The sequence below is a fragment of the Rhinoraja longicauda genome, chromosome 2 (genome assembly GCF_053455715.1).
Source record: "Rhinoraja longicauda isolate Sanriku21f chromosome 2, sRhiLon1.1, whole genome shotgun sequence".
Lineage (NCBI taxonomy): Eukaryota > Metazoa > Chordata > Chondrichthyes > Rajiformes > Arhynchobatidae > Rhinoraja > Rhinoraja longicauda.
Genome location: NC_135954.1, coordinates 89,291,882 through 89,311,812, shown reverse-complemented (window position 1 = coordinate 89,311,812; position 19,931 = coordinate 89,291,882). Strand labels below are relative to the sequence as shown.

Genomic DNA, 19,931 nt, shown 5'->3' with positions numbered 1-19,931 from the left:
AAGGGTCTCGACCCGAAACGTCACCCTTCTTCAGTCTGAAGAAGGGTCTTGACCCGAAACGTCACCCATTCCTTCTCTCCAGAGATGCTGCCTGTCCAGCTGAGTTACTCCACCATTTTCCTTCCTGCCAGTTTTGCTTTTTCTTAGAGGTGTCTAGATTTGATGCTACTTGTATTCTAAGTTTTATTAAGTTAATGAATACTGTAGGCAGCAAATGTTTGCTTTTTTGTAAAGTGTTTGTTCAACAAATCACCCAAGATTAGTTGCAGCTGCTTCTTTTTATCCTGCTACTTGCTGTCAAACAGAAGTGTGGCAGCAAAGGTGTGAAATATCAATAATTTGGCAATGGGAAATCACCAGCTCATACAAGTGAAAGTATATTTTTTCATGATGTTGGTTAGGTAATAATTATTGGCAATTAACCCTGCTGGCACAAATCACTTTCCTTCAAAATTGAATTGATGTTTGGAATACAAAATATATTATTTCTGCTTTGTCTTATTTCTCTCCCGCAATTCAATCATTCTTGCCCCCACTTGCTCTGCATGCTTAAATGTCATTTATCCTTTCTGGTTTCAAGTCTGCAGTCCAAAGATTAAAATCCCACTGTAAAATATGGGCAGCAAACTGTGAAATGTTGTTTAAATTAGCCTGTAATGATCTGGAGACCAAGGGTGACAAGCACGTTGGCTCAGCTGGTGGCAGACTGCAGTAAAATCTCATCCTCTGGATACATTGTTTCTGTCAGATGAATGTAAGACTAGGTGGAAATAGACACATTATTGGCTATTCTTCAGGCAGGAGTTTAGCGTGAAAATAGGCCCTTCGGCCCATCGCAGGGAACCGCAGATCGGCGCAGACCAGCGATCTCCACACACTAACACTATCCTACACACACTAGGGACAATTTACACTTTTACTGAAGCCAATTAACTTACAAAGCTGAATGTCTTTGGAGTGTTGGAGGAAACCAGAGATCCCGGAGAAAACCCATGCAGGTCACGGGGAGAACGTACAAACACCGTACAGACAGCACCCGTAGTCAGGATCGAACCCGGGTCTCTGGCGCTGTAATGCAGCAACTCTACCGCTACACCACCGTGCCGCCCACCGTACCAGAGCTCTTCTCTATCCCTCCATCAATTGAGTGGCCTTGCTTTTGAACCCACTCCTCCTTCTGATCACGCTGAAGGCCAAAACCACCTAGATATCATACAAGGGAAGTTTCAACCTCCACCTCTATATAAATCAGAGCAATATTTGAGCTCTACTATTCAAAGTTTAGTGTGTGCAACAGGGTATTTCTATTGCCCAAACTTAGTTTCCGGTGTGCTGGTGCATATATCCACCTCCAGTTTGGAGAGCAAATGTCAAATAATAATCCAGTTTACTTTCTGTGTATGCAGAATTATAGAGGCAGTTGCAAACTGCAATTGAAATTCCTCACAAATTACAATCTATGGCCTTGGAAAAGATTATGTCAGCATGTGTTGCAGTTCCTACAGGAGTACGACTCAGTGAAGATATTTTCCAGCCTGGCTCAAGAGACGCATTTTGTCTTTACTGCTCATATATATTTCCTTAGGAGGCAAAATGACATTGTTGATAAGCCAGTTGACATTACCTGTGCAGCTGTTCTCACTAATAACTGCAAAATCGAGATTGTGCTATCAGTTTGAATCATGAATTGCTTCCGTGGTCTATGTTATCTTACTTACTTTGCAAGCAGTAATAGTTTTTTGATTCGTATATTATTCTTCAGCTTGTCCAACATCATGTTGCTAACATCAACTTCTTTCATAACTGCGATATAACTTGCATAGTTATAAGAGATCACATGCCTAGCATTCATGTGCAGAACTCGTAGACAAATGAAGAAAGCACGAATCCCAAAAGATTTTGGATATAATATACAGATGTATGGTGGAAAGTATCCACTTGGTTGCATAAAGGCCTGGCTTGGAATTTCCAACACACAAGAATGTAAGAGGCTGCAGAAAGTAGGGGGCTCAGCTTGGTCCATCACAGACACAGCTCTCCCCACCATCGAAAGCATCTACTTGAGGTGTTGACTCAAGGCGGCTGCGTCTTTCATCAAAGATCCCCACCATGCTCTCTTCTCACAGCTACCATCGGGCAGGAGGTACAGACTTCTGAAGTCTCATGCCACCAGGTTCAAGAACAGACTCTTTCCTACAACTATGAGGTTCCTGAAAAAAACTGCACAATCCTAATTGACCTCAACAATGGAACGCCACCGACCATCTCTTACACTTGTCTTTTATGCACACTTTTAAAAAAATGTTAAATAATATGTATTATTTATATTTTAGTGCATTTGTCCAAGTCTGTGATGCTGTTGCAAACAATTTTTTATAGTACCTCTACCTTACAATTTTTGTGCATATGGCAATAAACAATTTGATTTGACATATATAAAGAGCAAACTTAAATATACAACTTTAAATTAAAAGCATTTAAACTTTTTGAGATAGACACACAGGAACACAAACCTAAAGAATTTTGTAATCTGATTAAAAATCAACAGACGTTTTGATCTTCATGTGATCAACTCTTCAAATGTTAAAATGAGGCATGTGCTGTGCTGCTTTGAAAGTAATGAAATAAGTAAGGATTGTTTATTTCCATTGCTTCAGGATTACAAAGGTTACAAGTGGGGCACCATAGTGATGCTTCACTACTCCAGGGACCTGGGTTTATTCCGTATGGGGTTTGCATATGCTCCTTGCAGCTGCATAAGTTCCCATAGGTGCACCAGTTTCTTCCAACATTAACTGGCTATTGTAGATTACCCCTTGTGTAGGTGTGTGGATGCGAAACAATGGAGAGCTGAACTTAGAGAAGGAAAGTAGGTGCAAGAATGGAACTGATGGGTTGTTCCATTCCTGTGGTTTTCGTGGTGGCCACAGAGATATTACAGAAGAGATTCACCAGAATGAAGGGCCATGGTTGTAAGGAGAGATTGGATAAGCTGCATTTATTCCTCTTGGAACATAGGAGGCTGAGGGATGACATTATTGAGGTTTGTAAAATTTTGAGGGGCATGGATAATAGGATAATCCGAATCTTGTTCATGTCATTTAGGCCATTTGGCCCATCGAGTCCACGCCGCCATTCAATCATGGCTGATCTATCCTTCCCTCTCAATCCCACCCTCTTGCCTTCTTCCCATAATCTTTGACACCCTTACCGATCAAGAATCTGTCAATCTCCGCCTTGAAAATACCCGATGACATGGCCTCACAGCAATGAATTCCACAGATTCACCACCCTCTGATTAAAGATATTCCTCCTCATGTCCTTTCTAAAGGTACGTCCTTTTATTCTGAGGCTGTGGCCTCTGGTCATAGGACCTCCCATTAATGGAAACATTCTCTCCACATTCACTCTATCCAGGACTTTTACTGTTCGTTAAGTTTCAATGAGGTCCCCCTCATTCTCTTAAACGCCAGTGAGTAGAGGCCAAGTGCTGTGAACCTCATAAACCTCCTCTGGACCGTCTCCAATGACAGCTTATCCTTCCTCAGATATGGGGACTGACTAATACTGCTCACAATATTTCAAATGCAGTCTGACCAATGCCTTATAAAGCCATAGCATTACATCCCTGGTTTTATATTCTCAGGCAGTAGAGTCCAGAATTGGTGTGCTCAGGTTTATGTTGATAGGGGAGACATTTAAAGGAAATCTGAACAATAGGTTTTTCCATAAAGAGGGGTGGTGGTTATCTAGAACAAACTGCCAGGTGGATGTTATTACAGCATTTACCTGCAGATAGTATTTTGACAGATATTAAGATGGGAAAGTCATTGAGGGATATGAGCCTAATGCAAGCAGGTTGGATTAGCATAGACATGTATAGCAGTTGACATGGATGAGGTGGGCAGAAAGGTTCTGTTTCTGTGCTGCGATATTTTTGCAGCTATGATAAAATTGAGGCAAGGGAAACTGTAATACCACTGTTTTTTTCAATAAAATGACTGACCAAAACAATTTGGTACCTTGGTCAAAGGTGTAGAATAATGAGAACACAACGAATATAATGGTAAAATGTACAAAAACAATGGTCATGACTATTCCTGAGAATTTCTAAAAATTAAATTTGCATAACCTGCTGCAGATGTACTGAAACTACTGGAGTCTGAGACCTCATCAGAATTCTAGGCAGTCTTCAATTATATTTCTGTGTTGCCTATAACTAAACACTATTAAAGAGACTTCAAATGGCATACCTTAAAAATGCATAAATATTACACTTACATCGATTTTGTCAAATTTGACATTAGGGGCTATGGAAAGGGAGAGAAACGACTGTTTTATGGACTCGTCCATTAAAGAGCAAAAAAGACTCTTCAGCAACTCTTAAAAGCAGCATTTGCATTTGGTAGAGGGTCGTGTGGAAAGATGTTTCACAAGCATTTATCATTTGCTTCTCTCAAAGCAATGTTCATCGAGAAGATGGACCACCATTATCCTCAATTAATGTCTTTAACATGGAACTGTGCTGAAAAAAAATCAAATATTTTGCCTAAGAAAAATCTTTCCAATAGTTCTTTCCAGATTTATCATTGGTTAAAAATGTCTCTGGTCTTTGCAAATAAAAGGTTAAATAAAATCACACAATTGGATTTGTACCCTCCTCTTAAGGCTCGTTAACTCCAGACATCCTGCAGGTATCGTTTCTCTTCACGAAGGCTGGCTACAACTCTCATGGCTTCCAGCGTATTCACTCCTAACTTTTCCGATATAATCTCAGTCAGAGTAGTGGTCACATCTTTAGCCATATTCTTGCCATCTCTGTTGCAAGAATAAAAATAAAATCAGTAAAGCACATTAGTCTCATTAGAAATCATAGACCTTTCCAAAGAGTAGTCATATTTAATCTCCCATGCCTGTCTTTTGACCGCAGTCCTTAATGTTCCTCATCCTCACCCAGAGAGTTGGGAATTTGTGGAATTCTCTGCCACAGAAGGCAGTTGAGGCCAATTCACTGGATGAATTTAAAAGAGAGTTAGATAGAGCTCTAGGGGCTAGCGGAATCAAGAGATATGGGAAGAAGGCAGGCACAGGCCACTGATTGTGGATGATCAGCCATGATCACAATGAATGGCGGTGCTGACCCGAAGGGCCGAATGGCCTCCTCCTGCACCCATTTTCTATGTTTCTTTGTTTCAATTCCTCATCCTCAATACCTGAGCAACTCCCTTTTAAAGTTATTTATGGAATCCATACTCCGAATCAGATCTTACCAACTTTCAATGAATACACAGTTTTTGCGATGTCTAAGGCAATTTCTGTGCTGAAATTCATTATTCCCAATAAACTGAAAGGAATGCAAAACATTTTACAAGTATATTACTGCGTGTGGTGGGTCCAGTAATAAAGAGAGGTTGCAAAGACTGGATCTTATAGGAAGCTGAAGGATGACCTTATAGTTACATAAAATCATGAGGGGCTTAAATAAGGTCAATAGCCACAATAGTTTTTCCTCCAGGTTAGGGGAATCTAATAATAATAATAATAATATATTCCTTTATTCGTCCCATACCGAGGAAATTTACAGTGTTACAGCAGCAAAGTGGATAGCAAGAGAGCAAGAGATCATTCATTATAAATAAAAAACACATAAATTATCATCAGTTTTCTGTGTGTTCTTAGCTGTTATTGTTGACTCGTCTGCTGGGAGCAGTGCAGGTTGTGCAGTCTCAGCAGCAGGAAGGAAGGACCTCCTATATCTCTCCTTCACGGACTTGGGGTGATGGAGTCTGTCACTGAAGGAGCTACTCAGTGCAGTGACTGTGTCCTGCATGGGGTGGGAGTCGTTCAGCAGCGATGTTAGCTTTGCCATCATCCTCCTCTCTCCCACCACCTGCACTGAGTCAAGGGGGCAACCCAGGACAGAGTTGGCCTTCCTGACCAGCTTGTCGAGTCTCTTCCCTTCCTCCGCTGAGATGCTGCTGCTCCAGCAGACCACTCCATAGAAGATGGCCGATGCAACCACCGTGTTTGTAGAAGGTCCTTAGGAGTGCCCCCTGCACTCCAAAGGACCTGAGTCTCCTTAGCAGATAAAGTCTGCTCTGGCCCTTTCTCTAGCCCTAATAATAGAGGGCCCAGGTTTAAGGTGAAAGCATAAAGCTTTTAAAAGGACACGAGAGGCAACTTTTTTCCACATAGAGGTTGGCGCGTACATGGAATGAGCTGCCAGAGGAAGTGGTAGAAGTGGGCACAATTATAACATTTAAAAGGCACTTGGACAGGTTCATGGATATGAAGAGTTTGGTAGGATCTGCGGGCAGGCATACGTTGAGACAAGATAAATATCTACTTCGATTTGACTCAGTGTCAGCAGGTAGTGATGTTGTTTGCTGGACATTTGACAAGGGAGCAGATGAGGAACTCGATACAGGAAAGCAAGGTGAATTTTTGGGTGTTACTTTCAGGTTTAGTGAACGGCAGTGACTGCATTGATACCAGGGAAGGTAGTGGATGGGCATGTTGCTCATGCTTGGGGCATGTTTTTCCATGTTAGTTTCATGTTTGTCAGATATTTTCATCCATTCCTCAGGAAGTAGGGGAGGAACTTCACCGGGAATACTTGTTCCGGGCTTAGTTGTTCAGGTTGAGTGCCTGCTGGAGGCAGGCTGTGAAAGTCAGCAAGGGAGTACAGGCAGGACTTTGCATGGGGCTTGTGGGGTGCTTGCTCAGCCATCTATTTCAACTTTGTTTTGATGCCAGGCAGGCAGTAATATCTACTCAGGGAGTGGGTGGGGAATATTTTCAGAGCATGGTTGAGACACGAGAAAGACTGGAGGACCTTTTTCATAAGTGCGTGTCGTCTGGTTTGATGCAAGTATCTGGGCTCAATATTCTGTACTATGACTGAGAATGGTTATGGAAGGATTATACATGCATCGGGTGGAGCTTTGGGTAATTTTATACCCGGGCAGGCCTCCAAGCTCGATTACTTTTTCTTTATTATATTGGCATCTTTTCTACAGAATGAAAAGACCTAAAACTACAGATAGCACACTTACTGCCATCTTGTCAGTAATAGAGCATTGAGTCACTAATGCCTTATTGTCATCTTATTAATGTTTAAGAAAATAAACTATTACATTTTAATTATATCATATTTACCTTGCTCAGAATTCATCATTCAATTAATATTTTTTTAAAGCTTTATTTGCTCGTGCCTCATTTTTAATAGTATTATGAATCAGGGAAGCTTATTTTCTTTTCAGCTAAATTAGATTTCAGCAGTTTCAGATTGGATTCCAAAATTATCCTACCACAAAGCAAAGCATTCATTTTCAATAATGTATGTTGACAATAGCATCTACCTCAAAAGAATGAATTCAATAGAATAACTACCCACCAGCTGATAAGATCTTTTTGCGTCTTTTTGGAATAGATTGCACCATTAGCAGATGATATAACTATAAATATTTGTCCGATGATAGAATTAGGAATAAACTGTATGCTCTATTCTATACAGTTCTGCAATTTGCAATCATACAGCTACAGAATTTGAATCTATCCATTTCACTCACCCACAAACATACATACAGCCATTTTCACTCAACAAAACTTTTGTGAGAACATGAGTCAAGTGCTGGAGTAAATGTTGAACATATTTTGGTTTCCCATCTGTAGCTTCTCTGGAGAAACAGACTTCCAGTTGGGTTAAGGTGCCATTACTTAGAAAATGCTTTAATTCGTTTCTGCAGAGAAAAGAGAAAAAAAAAGTTTGGGGCATTAAAGTACTTAATTTTATTTCAGTTCCTGTGTATGCATGCAGGTATCCAGGATGGTACTTCCATTATTCCCATTTTTAAATGTGTCCAAATAACTCGAGTTATCAAACAGATAAAACCCATGAAAGGCAAAACTCTGCTCTCAGCTTCCTTCAAAAATTACCAAGGCGGTTCCAGGTGCAGGACTCCTACACCATGTGCCCATGACCCAGTCACCATCCAGACTTCTCCACTGGACTCCAGTGTTCAAAGCACCAGTGAAAACAACCTTTTGAATCTGGCCCAAGTGTGCGTGAACATGGGGAAATTCAGGATGAAAACTCTGTGAGGATATATACAAAGTTTGATTAAATCTCACCCCAGAAAGAAGCAGCTTTAACAGTGCTTCCCTATTCAATTCCAAAAAACATACTGCAAATGAAATTTCATCCGACGATTTGAAACCAAAAAAATCAACCAGAATTCTACAATAACAAGCTTTGTAAAGTGCGTGCAGAATTTTAGTTCCAATAACAGATGAAGGAGTAATATTTTGAAAATATCAAGTGATTTTATTTTGTATAATTTGTTAAAGGTGGTAGATGGAACAGTGTACTATGTTTACTCTGTAAGTGGATCCTCCACAGCAGAAAGATTGAGCATTGGTGCAAATAAAATAAAATCACTGTGCTTACCGAAACAGATAGTCTCGATCGTGATGTCGGCAACCATAGAATAGCCACATTTCCCCAAAGGTACACTCAGGATTCTCTTCTCTTTGTTTCTGTCTGAATCAAAAAGCAAACTGATGAATAATAAAATCCACATTGATGGTCACGTAGCATTCAACTGCAGTGTCCTAGGCTCCAGCATTGACCTTCTGCCTCCCAACCACAAAGGCACAGTTTAAAATCTACATCCTGTGCCGAGATATTTTTCTACATTAAAGGCTCAAAGTAAAGGCAAATATTTGTTGCAGATAATTGAAAGCAATCAAAACTGACATGGTTTTGTCAGTGTTGGAAGGAACTGCAGATGTGGGTTTACACCGAAGATAGAGACAAAATGCTGGAGTAACTCGGTGGGACAGGCAGCATCTCTGGAGAGAAGAAATGGGTGATATTTCGAGTCGAGACCTTGCTTCAGACCTGAAGGGTCCGGTCTCGACCCGAAACATCAGCCATTCCTTCTTGCCAGAGATGCTATCTGTCCCAATGGTTTTGTCAGTGATTTTACTGTTTTAACCACAGAGAGCTGTTCTACAACTATTGCAGTGCCTCATTTGAACTATGTTTGTTTTTCCCTGGTGCATGGAATTCCCTGGTGCATGGAATTCCGTGGACAGACTTGCAGCTGAACCGAGCACTTTCAGTTGACAGCAACATGCCAGTACATTGGAGAGGCTGTGCGTTTTTCAGGAGTAGACAAAATCTCCTATTGACACATGCTAAGTCAAATATAGAACTCCTCCTTCTGCCTCAGGTAAGATCAGCTAAATCAATATCAAGAGGAAATCTGGCTTCTGCAAAACTTTTTTAAAAACTTACTGAGCAGCCTGGAAGACAGAAAACATCATTCCATAAAAAAAATAACAAAACATTTAAAAGTAATTAGTTTCTACCTCAAATTTCTTTTAAAAAAATCTGATTTAAAGATTACTTTCATGTGTAACTTTCCATGACTTTTAAATTATTCTAATTGTCTCGGGCTGTGTTTTCAACCACACCAATTCATGCAGTCCTCCCACCTGCAGTCTTTCAGTAAGCACAACATACTTCTATTAATGCCACAGTCCTGCCAGCCACATCCTCTCACTAACTCCCATGGCCGTATCACTTATACTCTCTGTAAAGCTCCGCTAGCATATAAGAAAAATCACAATATTTTGTCTCAGAAAAAATCTGAGTCACTGAAAATTAGATTTAACAAAAAAAAGAGAAAACTTCTTTTCAATTTTTCAGTATCATGCCATTAATTTTACAAGAACTCAACAGGCAATTAAGAATTCAAGCAAGCAATTGGAAAGGCTAAAGGGGACCATGAGAAGTCACAGGCAAATCAGATTAAATAAAACCCTAAGGCATTTCATATGACACTTAAAAACCGAGGGAATTTATACTTAGAGTCAAAGGATGCAGGCAAGGTACTAAACAAGTATTTTGCATCTGTATTCACCAAAGAGAAGGACATGGAGGACAGTGAGATCACTGTGGGGAATACTAATGTGCAAGGACAGTTTGAGATCGAGACGAAGATTGTGTTGGGACTCATGAAGCGTTAAAGTGGATGAATCTCCAGGGCCTAATGGGATCTATCCCAGGTTATTAAGAGCGGCATGAGAGAAGATTGCAAAGGCGTTGACAAAAATCTTTGCATCTCTTACAGCCGCAGGCGAGCCCTGGAGGACTGGAGAGTAGCCAATGCTTTTCCTTTGTCAAAGAAGGGAAGTAGAGATAATCCAATAAATTATTGGCTGGGAAGGAATCTATTGCAGAGGATCCTTCGGAATTGGATTTCTTGCATTTAGAAGAATGGCATACTTCGAAGCAGTCAGCACAGCTTTGTCCACAGGTCATACCACACTAACTTACATTGAGTTTTTTGAGAGGCGACAGGTGAAAGCATGCACCATCAGACTCAGAAACAGATTCTTCCCCTCCATTATCAGGCTCCTGAACAGTTTGTCCATAAGCTAGGGCACAGTTCGATTCATCTTTACCCCACTCCAAAGACGTACAGGTTTGTAGGTTAATTGGCTGGGAAAATGTAAAAATTGTTCCTAGTGGGTGTAGGATAGTGTTGGTGTGCGGGGATCGCTGGGCGGCGCGGACCTGGTGGGTGGAGGGGCCTGTTTCTGCGCTGTATCTCTAAATTTAAATCTAAATTGAGGACATTTAACTTTGTCTATGAAACTAGTGCATTGCAATGCTGAGGATATTCGGTAGTCTACATCCTCTCCTTTGCTCTACCCTTTGTACTAGAATTTGACTTAATTGTATTTAGGTATAGTATTATCTGATCTGATTGGATAGTATGCAAAACAAAGTCTTTCACTGCACCTCAGTACACATAACCACAATAAACCTACCCCCTTCTGATGATGACCACGAATTCAATCCAATAGTCATGTTTTATTTCATTTAAATATCAGGACTGGGTTCCTTGTCCTCCAGAGTTATCCCGGAGTGCCTCAGAATTAAAAAACAAAATCTTGGACAATGATGCAAAGACCCAGAAGAATTTCCCCCTCATTCTCTATGAAAACTCTAATTATTATATACAAAAAGAATTTGGGCTTGGCAAAGTGGCTTGGGGGTGGGATTCAGAAGAATATATAATTAAATCCTCAGGGATGTCTCCAACCAGATTTGACAACATTAAATCCAGAACATGACAACAGCCTGATAGACCTTCTTTAGGACGGCACGGTGGTGCAGCGGTAGAGTTGCTGCCTTACAGCGTTTGCAGCGCCGGAGACCTGGGTTTGACCCTGACTACGGGTGCTGTCTGTATGGAGTTTGTACTTTCTCCCCGTGGCCGCTTGGGTTTTCTCCAAGGTCTTCTGTTTCCTCCCAAACTCCAAAGATGTGCAGGTATGTAGGTAAATTAGCTTGGTATAAATGAAAATTGTCCCTGGTGTGTATAGGATACTGTTAATGTGCAGGGATCGCTGAGCCGAAGGGCCTGCTTCCGTGCTGTATCTCTAACACTAGAACTAAAAAAACTAAAACCTTCTGTTCAAAAGCAAAGCAGGTAGATCATTTTTAAGAGTTCAGAGAATTGAGGTTTTGTGGACCAGAAACAGAAGTGGAGTCAAGGCCAAGGGTAGATCAGCCATGATGGTATTGAAAGATGGGGCAATCTTGAAATGGCCAGAGAGCCTCCTTCTCTCCTAAGCATTTATATTCTTGTGAGCCGTTTCTGCAGCACATACTAAAGGCTATTCACCAAACACTGGGTGGCAATTTAATTGTCACCTACTGCCATATTTCTAGGCAACTAGAATTTGAATAATAATCCCCAGAGAAATAAAGCTTTCAAAACCTACATCTTGCATCTTATTTGTCAAGTGCTTGATGAACTTGAAATCCCCAGGTTTCCTTTGAATGTATGGTTAAAGAGAAATATTAATAAAACGATCTTCAAGCATATGCCCATTCTGCTAATAATTTTGTTTTCTTTTCCTAGAAACTACATGGCTCAATTCTCATAGTAGAGACGCGTAATTTTCTTCCATGCTGTGTATAGCAAATTTAGCTGAATTTGGCCTAAGGTTATGTTCAAACACATTCTTATTATTAAATGAGAAATAATACCGAACCATCTTGTCAAGTTAAAAATCACTAAATCTTGCGTAGATTGAAAACCCCCATGGGAACAAATGTGCCTTCAATGACAGATACAAATAATCCTTTACCCATCGTGTTCATGATACAAGTATTACTCCTCACCGTGAGGAGTTTGTTTTAGTTATGACATTGTACAAATTTATTCTATGATTCAAGAACAAAGGCAGCAAGAATAGAATATGTTTTTCAAGGATTCCATTGGCTGTTTTCAATATGTGAATTGTTTTGTGTTCTGTCCCACAATTAAACCCGTTTCATCCCATTTATATCCCATTCTTTCTTACTGTATTGAAATGTAAGTGGGACTTTCATCTGCACAAAAAAACAATCAGGGAGAGGATTCAGAAATTGGAGATGCAAAGGGTCTAGAGAGAGCTGGTGCAGTGTCCCCAAAAGGTTCATTTTTCAGGTTGCGTCGGCGGTGAGAAAGGCAAATGCAATGCTAGCAATCATTTTGAGGGACGAGAATATAAAAGCAAGGAGGCAATTCTGGGGCTTTATCAGGTGCTGGTGCACCCACATTTGGAATATTGGGAACAGTTTTGGCCCCCAAATCTGAGGAAGGATGTGCTGGCCTTGGAGAGGATCCAAAGAGGTTTACGAGAATGATTCCGGGGATGACTAGGTTAACGTAGAAGGAGCATGCGAGTCCCCTCTTGCATTGACTCTCTGGGCCTATACACACTGGAGTTTAAAATTATGAAGAGGGATCTCACTGAAAGCTACCAAATAATGTAATGCATAGAGTGGGCTTGGAAAGGATGTTTTCAGTAATGGGACAGTCTGGAACCAGAGGACACAGCCTCAGAATACAAGGATGTACCTTCAAAATTGTGATGAGGATGAATTTCTTTAGACATACTCTGGTGAATCTGTAGAATTCATTGTCACAGATGGCTGTGGAGGTTAAAGTTATTGAGTATTTTTAAAGTGGAGATTAACAGGTTATGGAGAGAAGGCAGGAGAATGGGGCTGAGAGGGAAAAATAGAACAGCTATGATTGAATGGCAGACTAGGCTTGATGGGCTGCCCGGCCTAATTCTACTCTGGTGCCTTATTGTCCTTCCACCACAACAGTCTTTTAAAGGCAAGTCAGTTCTGAATCCATTCAACCAAGTCCCCTTTAATCTTCAGGATCAGATGACAATCAGCGCTTTTTCAGATAGCTGGGAAAGAGATGGGGGCGGGGCAAAGTTTGGCAAGTGATAGGTAGATGCAGGTGGAGGGGGGTGGTGATTGGCAGATGAGTGGAGTAAGTGACAAAGGCTAGAGGTGAACAGGGGCAAAAGTGTGTCAGATAATGAGAAGAGGAGTGAAGAGGAGGGCGAATACACGTGGAAGGGATCAGGGGACAGGACCCTAACAATTCAGATGTCTACAAAACTCTTTTCTAATACACAAAAATCAGGATTATTCATTAATATTTTAGCTGATCAGAATGATGGGTGACAAAACATTGATAGATTTCTGCAAGTCTTTGCAAAACAAGTAGAGGCCACCATTACACAAATATACAACAAGAGAGATTTTTCATGTTTACAACTATTTCTTTTGGAACGCCATGCACCAATTAAATCTATCTAGAATAGGTCCTTTAATGCCAATGCTATCAACAAGTGTTCAATCTTTTCTGAAGAGAGGCATGCTGCTGTGCGTTACTGGACCCATATCTTCAATTAGATTTCTGGCTGCTGTAATTCAGTAGTCTGCAAACATTTAGACTTGTGATTTCTGAATTCTCAATATTTTTCCAATTTTGTAATGGATTCTCAAACCAATTCCTTCAGAATGTTGTACTATCCACAAAGCCAGGTATTCATTCTGAAAACATTAATTGACTACTGAGAAATACTGGGATAGTACATGCACCTCTTAATGGAAATAAGTTGGGCCAGGAATGATACAGTGCAGCACGTTGCTTCAGCTCGCCAAATGGCTGAGTTTTATCTCAGAGTTTTTTTTATACAAAGCCCAAACGGTTGAGGCCTGATTTGGCAGAAGTTGAAGGGGATTGAGTTTACCTGTTCCACTGCTGTGAATTCCAATACATCCTTCACCATGGAAATAAGTTCTCCAATCTTCCTTAATTTAGTCCCTCACCTCCCCCTTGTTACTGATGCCTTCCATTCTCGATTAGACAGTTGAACATCTGATCCAGACCCATTTGCCTGGTTGACATGCACTCTTCCTGTCCAAATGTCGTACCACACGTAGTTACTTGTCTGAAACCCACTCTCACCACATAATAATTTGTCCATCTCCCTTATCCCTGATGCTGTCATTTCTTCCAACCTCACCTCGCACTCCTCTCTTACTAAGCAAACCACAAGCCCACTTTACTTGTCACACCTGCAATTGGAAGTTTTCAGAAGAATGACCAGCCTGTGTGATTATGGTGTTAGGAGACTTGCACAAAATCACCATAGGCCTTGACCAACTACGTTCTCATGTTCTTTTCCTGGCTTGGAAAGTCTTCCAGTTTGGTTGGGTTTTTTTTGCAAGATACAAGATTTCATGTTTACATGTAAACATCTATCTTAACAGTATAGATTTTGTAGATGAGTATAGCAGTTACACAGATGTTTGGTTTGAATACGTCGATGTGACTACCACGAGTCATCTCTTGAAAAACCTCAGATCATATTCAGACATGCCATTGTTTGATACGCATGTGCTAACAATAAGCATCAAATGTAGCTGGCCCCGTCATTATTTTGTTCTCCATATCAAGATGTTTGGCCTTTGAACCAATTTTTCATTATTCTATTGAAACAAAATATTAGTTATGGAATCCAACTGCTTTTGTATGCTGATCTACAAAATCTCATGGGAAAATTGTACTAATGGTACCCAACACTGCAAATTCTTGTACCTCTGAGAAATGTCCTGATTTCCACCAGGCATTTCAACCTTGGCTTTCCTGATTTTTATCCAGAATGAGTGTAAAAAAACATCAGATGTATTTAAAAAATGAACTGAAAATACAATACCATAAATGTTGGGAAAGTAAAACAATTTTGATAGAGGCCATTGATGTCCACATTCAACATTTGTCAAGGTACAGTGCCCTCCATAATGTTTGGGCCAAATACCCATAATTTATTTATTTGCCTCTGTACTCCACAATTTGAGATTTGTAATAGAAAAAAAAATCACATGTGGTTAAAGTGCACTTGTCAGATTTTATTAAAGGGTATTTTTATACATTTTGGTTTCACCATGTGGAAATTACAGCTGTTTATACATAGTCCCCCCATTTCAGGGCACCATAATGTTTGGGACACATGGCTCCACGGGTCTTTGTAATTGCTCAGGTGTGTTTAATTGCCTCCTTAATGCAGGTATAAGGGAGCTCTCAGCACCTAGTCTTTCCTCCAGTCTTTCCATCTCTTTTGGAAACTTTTACTGCTGTTTATCAACATGAGGGCCAAAGTTGTGCCAATGAAAATCAAAGAAGTCATTATAAGACTGAGAAACAAGAATAAAACTGTTAGAGACTTCAGCCAAACCTTAGGCTTACCAAAATCAACTGTTTGGACCATCATTAAGAAGAAAGAGAGCACTGGTGAACTTACTAATCGCAAAGGGACTGGCAGGCCAAGGAAGACCTCCACAGCTGATGACAGAAGAATTCTCTCTATAATAAAGAAAAATCCCCACACACCTGTCCGACAGATCAGAAACACTCTTCAGGAGTCAGGTGTGGATTTGTCAATGACCACTGTCTGCAGAAGACTTCATGAAGAGAAATACAGAGGCTACACTGCAAGATGCAAACCAATGATCAGCCACAAAAATAGGATGGCCAGGTTACAGTTTGCCAAGAAGTACTTAAAAGAGCAACCACAGTTCTGGAAAAAGGTCTTGTGGACAGATGAGATGAAGATTTACTAATATCAGAGTGATGGCAAGAGCAAAGTATGGAGGAGAGAAAAAACTGCCCAAGATCCAAAGCATACTACCTCATCAGTGAAACAGGGTGGTGGGGTTGTTATGGCCTGGGCATGTATGGCTGCTGAAGAAACTGGTTCACTTATCTTCATTGATGATACAACTGCTGATGGTAGTAGCATAATGAATTCTGAAGTGACACATCCTATCTGCTCAAGTTCAAACAAATGCCTCAAAACTCATTGGCCGCCGGTTCATTCTACACCAAGACAATGATCCCAAACATACTGCTTAAGTAACAAAGGAGTTTTTCAAAGCTAAAAAATGGTCAATTATTGAGTGGCCAAGTCAATCATCGGATCTGAACCCTATTGAGAATGCCTTTTATATGGTGAAGAGAAAACTGAAGGGGACTAGCCCCCAAAACAAACATAAGCTGAAGATGGCTGCAATACAAGTCTGGCAGAGCATCTCCAGAGAAGACACCCAGCAACTGGTGATGTCCATGAATCACAGACTTCAAGCAGTCATTGCATGCGAAGGGTATGCAACAAAATACTAAACATGACTACTTTCATTTACATGACATTGCTGTGTCCCAAACATTATGGTGCCCTTAAATGGGGGGGCTAGGTATAAACACTGCTGTAATTTCTACATGGTGAAACCAAAATGTATAAAAATGGCCTTTATTAAAATCTGACAATGTGCATTTTAACCACATGTGATTTTTTCTATTACAAATCTCGAATTGTGGAGTACAGAGCCAAATAAATAAATGATGGGTCTTTGTCCCAATCATTATGGTGGGCACTGTGTATTATAAATTAGTATGTCTTTGCAGTGTGTAGATTATGGAACCTGCAAACAATTCAGTGAAATGAAGTCATTTTTAAAATAAATGGCTTGTTTTAAAATAGACGCAGAACTTGTTGTATCATATAAAACCTGCTTGCACTCGAGGCAATCAACCAAAATGATAAAGGGACTTTATGTTTCAGCATGAATCAACTGCTATCTTTTGAAAGCAATCACACTGCAGCATCATTGACTGGCGTTATATTATTCCTAGAGGCCCTGGAAGCAGTTTCTTAACTGGAGAATTTAAATCACTGATAAAAATATTAAATGTAATAGGTTGTCAAATCATATTGTCTGCCCGCTTGCTCAGTGACCTGCTGACAACTCCCCTTTATCATTCACGCTATCCCTTGATCGTCTTCCTGCCTCACTTCAAATCTTTCCATCAATACGTCACCAATGGAGACTTATTCCTATAACCGCGGATTCAACCATCTCAATCACCGGCTGCCAAAACTGCCAAGCAGCTTCCATCTCATACTGACATGGCAAATTTGGCTCGTGCCTTCCAACTCTAGAATTTAAGAGATTCACTCATGAGAACACTCATGCGGAACTGAGAAGTATTTTTTTCCTGCTTTACCATGGTATCAAATTTCAGATTTGCATTACTCATACTTGGCATTGGTTTCAACTGACCACCAGATACTTTGAAATGTATCCACCATCCCTTCCCCCTGCCACCCCCCCCCCCCCCCCCAACCAGAGCTGCAAAATGGCAGAGGCAGAGATAGGATAGTCAAAGGAAATGTTTCCCCTTAGTAGAGGTGTAGAAGTGTATAAAATTAGAGGGTTTGGGTTTAGAATGATGAGGAGATCTGAGGAAGAACTTTTTCACACAGTGGAGCATTGGCATCTATAACACACTGCCTGTGAGTGGTGAAAGCAGTTGATCTCACAACATTGAAGTACCAGCTCGATGAGCACTTAAATTGCCAATGCATAGAAGAATACAGAACAAGGACTGGCAAATGGTATGGACATGCTGGACCAGAGGACCTGTTTCTGCACTGCGTGGTTCTGAATCTAAAACATATTTTCACAGCAAAGTATCATTTGGGAAAATGCTGAAATGTGATGTCCAAATCTTCTCAGTGAAATTTATTCCAGCAATTATTAGGCGGTGGGGACAATTAATAGCTTTCCAATTCTTTCATCTGTGCTCATCGCCACCCATTGGTTTTCATCAGCTTCGGGCAAACTCCATGTCTGCCACCCTTGGAACCATCAACTTCCATCAATCTCTCGCAAACATCCTGCTTTTTCAAAACCTGAACTGCTGATCTCATCGTCCTCCTCAAATTCCATTCTTTTGCATCTCTGTCACATCTTCCACTATCTTAATCATCTGCTGCCAAAATGCTCATTCGCACATTTCTCTCTGGACATAATCATCCCAAAGGTTCCATCAGCCCTTACAAACTCCGTCTTCCTATTGATGGAAAGTAGAGTTTGGAGGTTCTCCCTGTTACATCGCTGGCTTCTGATGACATTCTAAAGATATACTGGCTGATAAATTAATTGGCTAATACAAGTTACTTACTGGAGAGAGTGGAAGGAGGAGAGAGAGAGTGGAAGGAGGAGGAGAGAGAGAGAGAGAGAGAGAGAGAGTGGAAGGAGAGAGAGAGAGAGAGAGAGAGAGAGAGAGAGAGAGAGAGAGAGAGAGAGAGAGAGAGAGAGAGAGAGAGAGAGAGAGAGAGAGAGTGGAAGGAGGAGAGAGAGAGAGTGGAAGGAGGAGAGAGAGAGTGGAAGAAGAGAGAGAGAGTGGAAGGAGGAGAGAGAGAGAGTGGAAGGAGGAGAGAGTGGAAGAAGGGAGAGAGAGTGGAAGAAGAGAGAGAGAGAGAGAGAGAGAGAGGGAGGGAGAGAGAGAGAGAGAGAGAGAGAGAGAGAGAGAGAGAGAGAGAGAGAGAGAGAGAGAGAGAGAGAGAGAGAGAGAGAGAGTGGAAGAAGAGAGAGAGAGAGAGAGAGAGAGAGAGAGAGAGAGAGAGAGAGAGAGAGAGAGAGAGTGGAAGAAGAGAGAGAGAGAGAGAGAGAGAGAGAGAGAGAGAGAGAGAGAGAGAGGAGAGAGAGAGAGAGAGAGGAGAGAGAGAGAGAGAGAGAGAGAGAGAGAGAGAGAGAGAGAGGAGAGAGAGAGAGAGAGAGAGAGAGAGAGAGAGAGAGAGAGAGAGAGTGGAAGGAGAAGAGAGAGATAGAGAATGGAAGGAGAAGAGAGAGAGAGAGAGAGTAGGAGGGAGGGGAAGGGAGGAAAAAAATCCCATTGTTGAAATGGGATTGAGAACTAAAAGAAACAGATGCTGGAAAAACTCATTGGTAAGGCAGCATCAGTGGAAGCAAAAGACATGTCTATGTTTTGGGTTGTGCCCCAGCTTAAGGAAATTGGGGGAAATGGAATTGTTGGGGTTGCTCTGAGACCAAGCATAGACTTAGTAGATTAAATGGCTTTCCACAGTGCTGCAAGAAAATATCCTTTCCCAACTGAACTATGCTGAATGTTCGGGGGAGTGTGGAGACAAATAATATTGTGTTCAAATCCTTTGTTAGCTCACACTCTTCCCTGCTTCAGACCTGCAACCTCTCCCCCCCTCAAAATCTCTGTTCCCCACTCCAGCCTTTTCTGACCCCCTTCTGATTCCACAAAGGTACCTACGACCCCCTATTTCTTCATCGAACCCATTCTACAAGATGCTTTTAGTAAATCCCAAATCATTCTTCAGCACTTCTAACCTTTCTTTCTTTTGCATGGCATCCATTATGTTCTTTAGAATGTTCTGCACATTAAATGCTGCTATAAAAAAAATACCAGTTGCTTGGTCACAATCCATTGTACAAAATAGAATAGGTCTAGGGAGAACTCTAGTGGTGATAACTGAAAATTACAAGTAAAGCAAATTAACAGGATGGGACAGAGAGCTCATATTAGATAATTAAATCTTTTGGAGAGTCATCCATACAAGGCATTTCAATCAACTGCGTGTTACGATTGGTGGAGATTTCAAAGATTAATTGCCAATCCATCACAAACAGAAACCCTGACTCCCAGATAACTCTGAAGTCAAATAATAAAGTACCTCAGCAC

The 19,931-nt window shown here is 40.9% G+C and overlaps 1 protein-coding gene across 1 annotated transcript in view; it reads right to left on the bottom strand.

Moving 5' to 3' along the window:
- Positions 1-2,598: 2,598 nt before the first annotated feature.
- Positions 2,599-19,931, bottom strand: part of mtrr (5-methyltetrahydrofolate-homocysteine methyltransferase reductase) — a 59,408-nt gene continuing 42,075 nt past the window's right edge. Inside the window, exons 13-15 of the mRNA XM_078429102.1 lie at positions 8,450-8,542; positions 7,572-7,742; positions 2,599-4,818 (exon numbers count right to left, since the gene is read on the bottom strand). Coding sequence (XP_078285228.1) covers positions 4,674-4,818; positions 7,572-7,742; positions 8,450-8,542 — 409 coding nt within the window. The 3' untranslated portion in view covers positions 2,599-4,673. The remainder of the gene's footprint in view (positions 4,819-7,571; positions 7,743-8,449; positions 8,543-19,931) is intronic.